This window comes from Peromyscus maniculatus, chromosome 2 (genome assembly GCF_049852395.1).
Source record: "Peromyscus maniculatus bairdii isolate BWxNUB_F1_BW_parent chromosome 2, HU_Pman_BW_mat_3.1, whole genome shotgun sequence".
NCBI classification, from domain to species: domain Eukaryota; kingdom Metazoa; phylum Chordata; class Mammalia; order Rodentia; family Cricetidae; genus Peromyscus; species Peromyscus maniculatus.
In genome coordinates, this window is record NC_134853.1 from 47759357 (window position 1) to 47771894 (window position 12538).

Here is a 12538-nt window from a genome sequence, read left to right on the forward strand (position 1 = left end):
TGAAGGAGGTAGGAGAGATGACTCAGAGGTTAAGAGCACTGGCTGCTCTTCCAGAGGTCCTGAGTTCAGTTCCCAGCAACCACATGGTGGCTCACAACCATCTATAGTGAGATCAGATGCCCTCTTTTGGTGTACAGGTGTACATGTAGATAGATCACTCATATACATAAAATAAATAAATAAATAAGTCTTAAAAAAATTTTTAAAAATTGTAAAGGAGAAAGATCTAACATAATAAATACATTATTGGATATAATATAGAAGCTATACTTTATCTAAGTGACATTTGAATAAACAAATAATGGCATGTAACTGTTGGATCAGTGATAATTGTGAAATTTTAATTTAAAAAATGGATGCTTTTTACAGCCTATGGTAAAGAAGGCGTGAAGATGAACTTCATAGATCGGATCTTTATTGGTGAATTGACTAGCACAGTTATGTGTGAAGAATGTGCAAATGTATGTACCTAGAATTCACACAAATGTATGTACCTCAATCACATTGTTTTTGTTGTATTGTGTTTTAGTTCTCAAGTATCACAGTGGTTATCAATAGATATTTGATAAATTGATAGGCTTACTTTCAATAACAATTACTTTTCAATAACAATAACAATTCACATTCCCAACATTGCTCATACACAAATACAACCACTTAAAGGATATTAGTGATGTCTCAGAAGTAGCTAGTGCCTTGCCTTTAGAAAGACTCAAGTATTTGCTCAAGCTCCAAGATGCTAAAGCTGATAGCACATGAACCTGTTAGTGAAGAAAAGACTGTTGTGGCAACAGTCATCGCAGTGAACTTTCCTGTAGCCATCAGATGGATAACGATGACCAGAACGCTTGTGTTCCTGAGTGGAGTGCCTGTCCACTGAAGTCAGCTCGCTGTTCAACTCTTCTGACTTAGAACAGCTCGTGATAATGGCAGCAAAGAGGTTCTCTTCTACATGCTGCCTTGAACAGTCATTAAAAAGGACTATGGTGGGGGCTACATAGTAATTCTTGTAAAATGTACCTTCTACTTCTACAAAGTGAGCACATTTTTCAGTGTTTCTAAGTAAACATGCTTGTTTATATGGTTTCATTTTTCCTCTTGACTTACCTGAAGTTATCCTGAGTCCACTTCTCTTGGTTGCTCTCCCCGTTTTGCTGTGTATATGTAGCACAGCCTGGCTTTGAACTGGAGTTCTCCTGTGTCAGCCTCCCAGGTGGTAAGATTACAGGTATATGCCACCATGCCAGATAAGCCTATCTGAATATGATCAGATGTAATAGCTTCTAGTTTAGACTGAGGTGAGAGAGAAATTTCTGTGAAAATGAGTAACTGTCAAAGTGAAAAACAAGTAACTGTCACAGTGTAGTATTCTAAAATGTGGCAACATAAGACTATCACATTTGATTGAGGGTTTTCTTTGTGTGTGTGTGTGTGTGTGTGTGTGTGTGTGTGTGTGCTTACGTGATATTCAGAAGGAGTGTGTTTGTGTCTGTTCTCTTGACTTAATCTTTGAATTTAGAACTAATTCTTATTGTAATACTATCTTAACAACATAAAATATGCATGAATTTTTATAGATTTTTCAACTTCTTGATAAGAAATATTTCTAGCCGGGCAGTGGTGACGCACGCCTTTAATCCCAGCACTCAGAAGGCAGAGGCAGGCGGATCTCTGTGAGTTCAAGGCCAGCTTGGTCTACAAAGCAAGTTCCAGGAAAGGCGCAAAGCTACACAGAGAAACCCTGTCTCGAAAAACAGACAAACAAACAAACAAACAAAATATTTCTAAAAATATGGCTGAGTGTGATAAGTTAAACTTTTATCAGATTTTATAGGTAAAGAGTCTGGATGTTCAGTTTTTCTGCCCTCCCTAGTTAATAAAACCAGGATTATTATATCTCCTCTTGCTTATGACATTGAAACATAGAATATGACTATAACTTTTACTAAGATTTATAGAACTTTGGGCACAGACACTGATTTCTCTCTTACATAGATATCTTCTAAAACAGAATTATTCTAAGAAATCTGTCAAACATTGTCATCTCTGCGTTTTCTTTTTTCCTCCCTCCCTCCCTCCCTCCCTCCCTCCCTCCCTCCCTCCCTCCCTTCCTCCATCCCTCCTTCCTTCCTTCCTTTCTTTCTTCAGTTTTTGTTTTGGAGACAGGGTTTCTTTGTATAACAGCCCTGGCTGTCCTGGAACTTGCTCTGTAGACCAGGCTGGCCTTGAACTCACAGACTCACAGAGCCTGCCTCTGCCTCCCAAGTGCTGGAATTAAAGGCATGCACCACCACCGCCAGCTTTCTGCTTTTCCTTAACACTTTATATTGTGCTTTAACTTGAGATTTTAAGTCACCTGGGAAGTTTTGTTTCTTTTGCTTTTTACCAACAATGTGTATCTGTGTTAGAATTCTAACTGAAATTCTCAATCTGCTTTTTCTTTTTAAGATCTCCACTATGAAGGATCCCTTCATTGATATTTCACTTCCTATTATAGAAGAAAGGGTAAGGAGAAATAATCATAAAACTCCTGCAAAGAGCATGCATTCATTCATTTATTTAAGCACCTGTCGAGCTTATTATCCATATCTCAGAGTCATGTGGTTTACACAGAACTGAGTTTGTGTAGTATGTTTGATATCAAGTATGTGGACATGTGTATGAAGTATATATATTTTCTTACTGGAATTCAGTCTTGAAGCATTGTATATAGTCAGACTTTTTTTGAACCACCAGCTCCTGAATAATGACATGGAGACTTTTTTTATTAATTATGAAAGCTTGACTTTAGCTTAGGTTTGTTCCTACCTAGTTCTTAAAACTTAAATTAACCCATATATATTAATCTACATTTTGCCATGTGGTAGTATTTTATGTCCGACTTCCTCCATGTCTGGCTGTCGAATCTCCCACCTCAGATTCTTTCCCAGAATGCCTATCTCTGCCGGGAATCCAGCCTATCCTCTGCCTGCCTAGTTATTGGCTGTTCAGCTCTTTTTTTAAACCAACCAAAGGGTGCCTTAGGTGGGTGAGGTAAAACAGAGACATCTTTACACAGTGTACAAAAAGATTATCCCAACACTTGTATTTTGAAGTTGTTAAGATAACTACCTTTTTAAAATGGGTTGGAGAAAAGGCTCAGCAGTTAAGGGTACTGGCTGCTTTTCCAGAGGACCTGGGTCCAATTCCAAGCACCCACATGGCTTGTGAGCTTACAACTGTCTTGTTTTAGTTAGGGTTTCTGTTGCTGTGAAGAGACACCATGACCATGGCAACTCTTACAAAGAAAACATTTAATTGGGTCTGGCTTACAGTTTCAGAGGTTCAGCCCATTATCATCACAGCAGGGAGCATGGCAGCATACAGGCAGATGTGGTGCTGGAGGAAGAATAGCTGAGAGTCCTACATCTTGCAGGCAACGGGAAGTCAACTGAGACCCTGGGCAGTATCCTGAGCATAGGAAACCTCAAAACCCACCCCTACAGTGACACACTTCTTCCAACAAGACCATACCCACTCCAGTAAAGCCACACCTCCTAATAGTGTTACTCCCTATGAGATGATGGGGGCCAATTACATTCAAATGATCACATTCTTCAACTCCCGTTCAAGTTGCAGGGCATCCATCGTGTTCTTCTGGCCTCTATGGGCAATGAATACACGTGGTGCACAGACACACATGCCAAAACCACCCATACTAATAAAATAATCTAACAAGCATTCCTTAAAAGAGAAAATTACCCTGTTACATTTCTATTAAATTAGGAAATTTGAAAAGAATTTATTTGCTTAAAATGTTTTATGTTATATGTGGCGTAGGTTTCAAAACCTGTACTTTTGGGAAAAATGAATAAATGCCGAAGTTTACAGGAGACAGACCGAGATCATAACAATGCCACCGTTGCTGTAGAAAATACCCATCAACCCAGAGCTGCCAAGATGCATTCCTCACCTAAAGATAAGGCAAGTCAGATTGTGGTGGGTTATGTGTTTAATGTTTTGGTTTTGAAATATCTCAAGCATGTTCACAGGTAGAAAGAGCAGTATCTAATTAACATCCCCCATCCTGTTTCTCAGCTTTACAATGATCATTTCATGGCTGATTATGTTCCATCATATGTATTCCATCATTTCCTCTTTTCCAACCCTGGTTATTCTGAAGGAAATCCCAAATATATCATGTACCTCTCAATACATCACTAAAAGTTACTTTTTTAGGGGTTCTGGATAGAGTCCTGTAGTGGAACACTCCCGATGCTCAAATGTTCAACACCCAGAACAACAAAGAAATAAAAAATGAAGATACTCCCTACAAACATTACCAAAGTACCTGCATATACTTGAAATTGTCAGTAACTCATTAGTAATATCAAACCTGCTTCTGGTTTATGATCTAACAAAAGGGTTCACAGGTTACAGTTGATGAGCACACTTTTTAAATCTTTTTATAACCTATAGATTCCCTCGTCTCAATCTATTTACCGAAGCAATGTGATCCTTTTGTTAATGGTTTCCCACATTCAACAGTAATTCATTTTGCTATTGAGTTCCCATGGCTCTGACAGGTTTTTCTCCATTACTTCTTCTCTACTACAAATTAGATCTAGAGGCCAAATTTTAGCTTTGATTGTTTATTTAGTTTTCAGCAAGACAACATCTAGCCAGGTGTGGTGGTACATGTCTGTATTCCTAGCACTCCAGAGGCTGAAGCAGGAGGATCCCAAGTTGAGCTTCACAGTAATTCCGGCCTGGGCTGAGCTACAGTAGCAAGATTTGTCTCTGAAACTGTAAACAAAACAAAATGGGGGCAATGGGGCTGGGCAGAGGAGGGGGAGATACTGAGTTTAAATGGTGGTTTATATTCAAGTAGGGATGTATAATTCTTCGTGTATATCTTTTCATTGCTAGCTATTCAAACACATTGTCAATACTTAATTTTTCTAGAGACATGTCTGGTTGTTAACTATTCTATTAAAATAGAAAGAAATCAATCTGATTTGTATTTTATTTAAAGAGAATGCCTTTTATGTAAAATAAATTGTACTGACTCGTCAAAGTGACATGAAATTGAAGCTACTCTGTTAGAAATCTTATAGGGACAAAACTACAAAAGATAGAATGTATGGTTTATCTCTTGTAGTATTTTATCTTACTAGTTATCTGTCCATCATCTGTTTGGTTGTCGGGTTGATTTTGTTTTTGTTTTGTTTTGTTTTTTTGAGACAGTCTTGTTGTATTATAATTCTGGCTAGCCCAAAATTCAATATTTAGCTCAGGCTGGCCTGAAATTTGCTTCAACCTCCCAAGTGCTCAGATTACAGGTGTAACCTTCAAATAAAGTCTGTCTCATTTCTGCTTGTAAGATCCCTAGGGTGGTTGATACTCTTGACCATGTGCCTTTTCCAACAATGGAGAATAGAAGTGCTGTGATTGGAGCTTCATAGATGGAAACGATGAAGGCACTGCACGTTCTGATGTGCTTTTCTAAAGCACTGGCTAGTAAAATCTGAGTTTGTAACGACTTTCTTTAGCTTGTGCTATTCTGTTTTTGTTCATTGTTTGTTTAGTTATTTTGAGACAAGGTCTCTCTCCATAGTCCTGACTGTCCTGAAACTTGCTGTGTGGACCAGGCTGGCCTCGAACTCACAGAGATCCTCCTTTCTTTTTGCCTCCCAAGTGCTGGGATTAAAGGTGTGTGCCACTACTGCCCGGCTATTATTCATCTTTTATTTTGTGCTCTTGACTAGACCAAATACATAGTGATAGAAATAGATGTCTTATACCTATATGAAAGGCCTAAGTTTTTCTCATAGCCATGTTCTACAGAAATCCCATCCCCTTCCCCACACATGGCAGCCCCTGCTGTTAGTCTCCCGGGTAATAGATTAGATTTAAATTAGAGCAAATTAGTCTATCATCTGTTGATTGTCGTTTAGGTAGATTTTGAAATGGATCTCAGAGAAATGTTTATTTAGTAATTGGGGCAGTTAAATGGGACTCATGGCATTTGTTTTCAATAAGGTCACAAAATTCTTTTCTCTGAAACATACTGTCAACTTACAGAATCAACTAAGTCATGACCGAAAACCCTTAAGAAAATTAATATCTGGAGAAGAGAAAACTGGTGTTATGCATCAGAAGAACGAAAACTTTGACGGGAGCGGGTTTGCCAGCGTCATGAGTACCGAGTCATCAGTGAACGAGAGCCCCACCGACGGCAGTGAGAAAGAAGGCAGCCTTTGTGAAAGCAGTGTGGACGCCGACAGTGAAGCTTCTGAGTCCGAGAGCGCTTCCAAGCGAACTGTGCTGCTCCGATCCAGCGGCGATTCCTGGGGGCACACGGAGCAGCACCTCCCCCTCGCCTTGGCAAGTGAACTGCCACACAGCGCAGAGACTCCCAGTGGGGATGCAGACGTGGCTGAGGCAATTGCTGGACTTCGTCTGGGCAGCGCTGTAATTGGAAATAGAGACGGTGACAGGGAAAAACAGCCACTCGATGTCCCCAGTAACTTGTGTTTTTCAGAGGGAAGACATATGAGGTTTCATAGTGCCCAAAATGCTTTCCAGACTCTTTCTCAGAGCTATGTAACTACTTCTAAAGAATGCTCAGTGCAGTCCTGTCTCTACCAGTTCACATCCATGGAGTTGCTGATGGGCAACAATAAGCTTCTCTGTGAGGACTGTACTGAAAAGAAGCAGAAGTGTCAAAAGGAAACCAGTTCTGCAGGTAAACATCTAGCTTGCTTTGTTTCTGGCTTGTGATGCATTGTAGGGGAAGAGTAGTTTATAGTTCCTTGATGGGGCGCTCCAGAACCTGCGTGCATTGAGCCACTTGGCACAGGCCTTGTCTTCCTTACCTGTCTCTCCACTCAGGACACTGGCTAGGCAAATAGATTCCCAGCAGATGTTGCAGTAACTGAAGAGCAAGAAGGACATGTCTCTGTCTTGAAAATACAAACTCATATATTCTAATCTGAGGGATTTGAAACCTTCCTGAAATAGTCTTAAAACTTACAGCTTCATCACTAGTGGGACTTGAGATTACTGGCCTTCACAAATCCTCTCAATTTCTTATAAATCCAAAAAAGTATTTGAAGTTCTTAAGTATGTTTATGCCATGAATCCAGTGTTTGCTTGATTAGAGAAAAGTGGGAATTCTCACCAATGGATTTTCAATACATCACTCACATTAATGAATGGAAAGAATAATCTCAGTGACTACACTGTTGCTTAGGATGGGGAGGGGGCTTAGCAGGTCAAGTGTTTGCTGAAACAAGCATAAAGACTGAGTTCTGATCCCGGCCCCTGTGTGAGAGCCGAGGGCGGTGGCACATGCTGCAGTCCTAGCACTGGGGAGGCAGAGGCAGGCAGGTGGATCTCTGTGGTCCACACAGTGAGCTTCAGGACAGCCAGGGCTACATGCAGAGACCTGTCTTTAAAAATCAAAACGATGGCAGTGGCAGTGGTGCACACCTTAATCCCAACACGTGGGAGGCAGAGGCAGGCAAATCTCTGAGTTCCAGTACAGCCAGGATTACACAGAGAAACTGTCAAAACAAACAAAAACCCCACAAAACATATGGTGTAATACTATATAAATAGCTTTTATTAAATGTCTATCAAATTCTAAGTAATATAGTCAATGGAATTTTACAAGTAAATTGGTTGTTTTATACAGAAAAGAAAGCAGGAGGAGTTTATACTAATGCCAGGAAGCAACTCCTTATATCTGCTGTTCCAGCTATCCTAATTCTTCATCTTAAAAGATTCCACCAGGTAAGAGTCTGTTTACTAACACTACAGCCAGTTTCATATGTTTGCAGAGCCATAAGACCTGCGGGAAATTGTCAAGCATTTCCTTGAATTAAAAAAATTGTCATGTGAGATGTCCTGCACTGGGGGGAAAAAGCTTGATTAACAATATTAGAAGATTTAAGTGGTGGGAACCTCAGTGATGTCTCTAAGTGGCATGTGATCACAGGTGTGTTTGAATGGAGACTACATGTGTTAAGTGGAATTAAAGGAGCAAAAAGGCAAAGCCCACACAACTTTTTGAACTGTCACGACCAGGCTGAGGTGGTGTTTGGGCGGGGCAGTGTTGACTAGGGATTCAGCACAGGAAGGCTTTGAGGGAAGGTCTATAAGGCTGGGGGCACAGATGGACGTGAACGACACATAGATGTTTTTAGTGTTAAAGGAAAGGTGGTTTTTCTTGAACTATTTATCATTTAACCTTGTGTCCTGTCTAGTGATGCTTTGTTTTTCTCCCTGGTATTTGGTTTGAACCCAGGGTTTTCGGTTTGCTAGGCAGATGCTCTGCCACTGACCTACATCTTTTGTCCTGTTTTCTTTTCTTTTTTTAAATTAAAGGCAGAGTCTTGGGAAGTTGCCCACGCTACTCTGGAATTTTCTGGGTAGTCTGGAAAGGCTTTGAAATTGCAGTCTTCTTGCTCTGCCTTCTAGGCAGCTGGATTATAGGCTGTGCCATCAGCCCTGACTACTTTTTTTTTAATGGCTTTTAATTTCTCCAGAAGAAGAAAGAAATATAGACTACTAAGTACTGTATCTTCTTTTATTGTTGTTGTTTTTTGTGTGTGGTTTTGAGATAGTGTTTCTCTGTGTAACAGCCCTGGCTGTCCTGGAACTCGCTCTGTAGACCAGGCTGGCCTCTATCTCACAGAGATCCACCTGACTCTGCCTCCCGAGTGCTGGGATTAAAGGTGGGTGTCACCACTGCCCAGCACTAACTTCTTTTTTTAAGTTAGGGGTTTTTTTTGTTTGTTTTGTATTTTAAAATAAAATTAGTAATTGAAGACTAGGAAAATTGCTCCTTTGGTGAAGTGGTTATAAAGGAAGGGGAGGGGGAAGGAGAAGGGGAGGGAGGGGAAGGGAAGACTTAGATATTTGTTAATGACTAAAGCCCACACCGTTAGTCTCAGCACTAGGAGGGGGTAGGGAAGCAGGGGAAACCTTTGTCAGTTCAAGGACAGCCAGAGCTGCATAGAAAGAACTTGTCTCAAACAACGAAAGAATCAAAACCAAAACAAACCAAAAAGCTCATGATTCTCCATAGCCAAAGTTATGGAAACATTTTTCAAGGTTAGCTTTGGAAAGTAAAAATAGAAAAGGAGGTAGAGTCTTCTGAAGATTATAAAAGTTCTTTTGATTTCTGCAATGTGAAGTTAACTTTTATTGAAAACTATTGCAAGTGTTCGAGTTCTTTCATAGTGAGTGAATTTCATTGAATTTTAGAAACGAAAAGAACCTAAAAAGACCTGTTTGCACCCATTTCTGACTTGACCTAGATAAGGTTGCCCATAGTCAAGTTCATTTTTGACTAGTCACTGAATTAGGTACCCTGGACTCTGTTGACTCTATTTCCATGACAGTATGGGTCAGAGGACTAGCTTTTAGCACATTAGACTTACTTTTCCCTTAATTGTTGTAAAAACCACAAAGGAAGTAATTATTTACCTTATTCATGGTTAAAAAAAAATCCCATGTGAACAAATAACCTTTCTAATAACAATATATGAAATTAATTTTTAATATGTGAAACTTGATGTGACTACTATTAATCGTGTTTTATTTGTATCTATGAGAATAATAATTTCTAGAATTTTTTTGGTTTTAATTGACAACATAGTACTTTAAACTTAACTAAGTTTGTTTTACTGAAAACATTATTTTGTCTTTTTAAGGCTGGCTTGAGTCTCCGTAAAGTGAACAGACACGTAGACTTTCCGCTTACCCTTGACTTAGCACCATTCTGTGCTGCTTCCTGTAAGGTATGATATATTAAGACATTTGATTAACTAGCAAGTGAAATGCTTAAACGAATACTTTTATTATTTATTAGACTATGCTTTTGTTTTGTTTAGATAAGCTTCTTTTCTTAAATGAGCAATTGTGGCATATTAATATATCAAATATGACTTTTGTTCTTTGGAACAAAGATGAGTAAAGCATTAGGCATGGATCCCGAACATCAAAACTACCTGTTCATTATTAGCAGATGATATGATGGCTTTGTGCCCTCCTGTTCCTCTGAGTGAGCCAATAAGCTATAGTTTTAGCATCTGTCTGTATCTTTTGCAAATAAACACACTAACGCATTGTTTTTTTATGCCATTTTATGTATACTACCGATATTCGGATACTTGTCAGCCGAATAAAATAGGTTCAAATTGCTAATACCTTACTAACAAGGTTTATAATTGCTTTCATGTACTTACATGTAAGACTTGTGCAGGTAAAATTGATTCACATTTTATTGAGGAAAATAGTTTTAAGGTAATAGAGTGTCATATTCATGGTTATTGGCCAGAAGTCCAGGTTTTGTGGTATGTCATTGGATACTTATTGGAACTTAATAAATCCAATACATTGACTAACTGACTGCAGCTTTTTGGTGAATCTAACTTATTTGATGTGGAATACCAGCTCTGTTGGTTACTAACATTCAGTACTAACACTCAGTATTTCTAGAAGTAATAGATAATACAGCAAATAAGAATGAGGCTTTCTAAGCTCAGTGTTTAGTTTTTGAGAACACAGTATTTTTGAAAGTACCCTTTCTAAAGAATTTCTAACATACTTAATAGTAGACAGAACAGTACAATGAATCCCCACCATCCGTTCCTAAAATCTCGGGTCTGTGGCCGGTCTTGGCCCTTCTCCTCATCCATATACTTTTCTACTCTGTCCTTTGTTACTGCTTTGAAGAACAGATCAGGTATCACTTCATTATGCATGTCTGAAATATAATAATTACTCTGGGCTCCTTTCCTGGTTTTGTTTTGTTATGCTTATCTTTTGAGAAATGATCTTGCCCAGACTGGTCCTGACATCCTGAGCCCTCTACCTCAGCCTTCCATGTGCTGGGGCTACAGGCTTGTACCAGCTAACCACCGTGTATTTTCTTCTTTAGATTCCTTTTTTTGTGGGTGGAGGTGGCAATTGAACCCAACACATGTCACATGCACTGAGCTGTGATCCTAGCCCTCTCTCCCATTTTAACACAACCACAATGTCATTTAATATATCCTTCATAATCAGTGTTTATGTTTCCTGTTGTATCATAAATGTATACTGATTCATTTTAAAAATCAATACAATAATTAAAATGAATTAGTTTACAAATAAATCAGTGATGCCTTGAATACTGTTTTAATACATTTCTTTTTTCTCCTTTTGGAATCTTTCTTGATTTTTGCCATAATTTGGCTTTTGATGATTATCTCTTTGTCATTATTGTTTTCTACGTACATGCAGTTGTAATTAAAGAAGACTGGATAAATTTGAGTCTGGTAGTCCCCTCTCTTTGTTTTGTTTTTCTAATGCTGTTCCATAGTGAACTTTCTGTTCCTTGAGAAGCACAGAGTATCCCAGTTTGGTTTGAAGAATACATTGCTCTGATGTATTTTCGTTTTTCAAGCAGTTTTTCACTGAACTTTACTACTTTTTTCCTTTGTTTGAAAGAATATAAGTGTGGGAGAGAAGGTTCTCTACGCTCTCTATGGTATCGTGGAACACAGTGGCTCAATGAGAGGAGGCCATTACACTGCGTACGTGAAAGTGAGAGTACCCTCCAGGGAGCTATCAGAGTCCATGACTGCAAGGAAACCTGTACCAGGTAAGCCCTCCTAAGCATAGTTTAGTCTCAAAGATGAAAGAATTTATATTTTACAGGTTCTCCACATGGATTTATTTGATTAATCTTAAATCTGCATAGATAATCTTTAAGAATCTTAATAATAATCCCAAAGTAGTATCCTGTTAGGCATTATGAAGTGACAAGTGATATTTTACAGTTACTTCAGTGGTTTTTGGTTTTGTAAAAAGTGTGTGTGTGTGTGTGTGTGTGTACTGGTGTGTGTGTACTGGTGTGTGTGTGTGTACTGGTGTGTGTGTGTACTGGTGTGTGTGTGTGTGTGTGTGTGTACTGGTGTGTGTGTGTGTGTGTGCGCGTGTGTTTGTGTGTGTACTGGTGTGTGTGCTGGTGTGTATAGCATAGTGGGCTGTCCCAGAGTGAAGTCCAGCGGTCGGTTCTGGTCTTCCACCTTGTTCTCTTGATTTTGCCACTGTGCTGTGTATTCCAGACCTGGGGACTTCTGCGTGACCCTCTTGTTTCTGCCTCCCATCTCCCCATAGGACTGTTGGGATGACTGATATACAACACTGATATCTGGCTTTTTTTTGTACTGGTTCTGGGGTCAAATTCAGATCACCAGGCTTGTGTAGATAGCGCTGACCACTGAGCAACCTCCTCAGCAGTGATACCCCATCTTCTGAAGCTCTATGAGGTCCTGAAAAGAGTGGGACTTGGAAATGTGCTAGCTATGCTGAAAGGCCATTAGATTTGCTTCCCCATCCCCTGGATTTTTTAAATGTGTACTTGTGTGTGAATGTGCAGCTATGAGTGCAGTTGCCCATACAGTTCAGAAGAGAGCATTGGAATCCTCTGGAGCTCGAGTTACAGAGGTGGTTGTGATTTGCCCAGCATGAGTGCTGAGAACCGAACTCTGATCCTCTCTGC

General features: G+C 39.5%; 1 protein-coding gene across 3 annotated transcripts in view; it reads left to right on the top strand.

Moving 5' to 3' along the window:
- Usp45 (ubiquitin specific peptidase 45) overlaps positions 1–12538 on the top strand; it is a 62462-nt gene that overhangs the window by 47198 nt on the left and 2726 nt on the right. For 2 of the 3 annotated variants that reach the window (XM_006979259.4, XM_006979260.4), the window contains exons 11-17: positions 370–461; positions 2449–2505; positions 3820–3963; positions 6064–6727; positions 7679–7776; positions 9702–9788; positions 11482–11635. In XM_006979259.4, coding sequence (XP_006979321.1) covers positions 370–461; positions 2449–2505; positions 3820–3963; positions 6064–6727; positions 7679–7776; positions 9702–9788; positions 11482–11635 — 1296 coding nt within the window. The remainder of the gene's footprint in view (positions 1–369; positions 462–2448; positions 2506–3819; positions 3964–6063; positions 6728–7678; positions 7777–9701; positions 9789–11481; positions 11636–12538) is intronic. The other variant, XM_042270929.2, reaches the window with a different exon arrangement.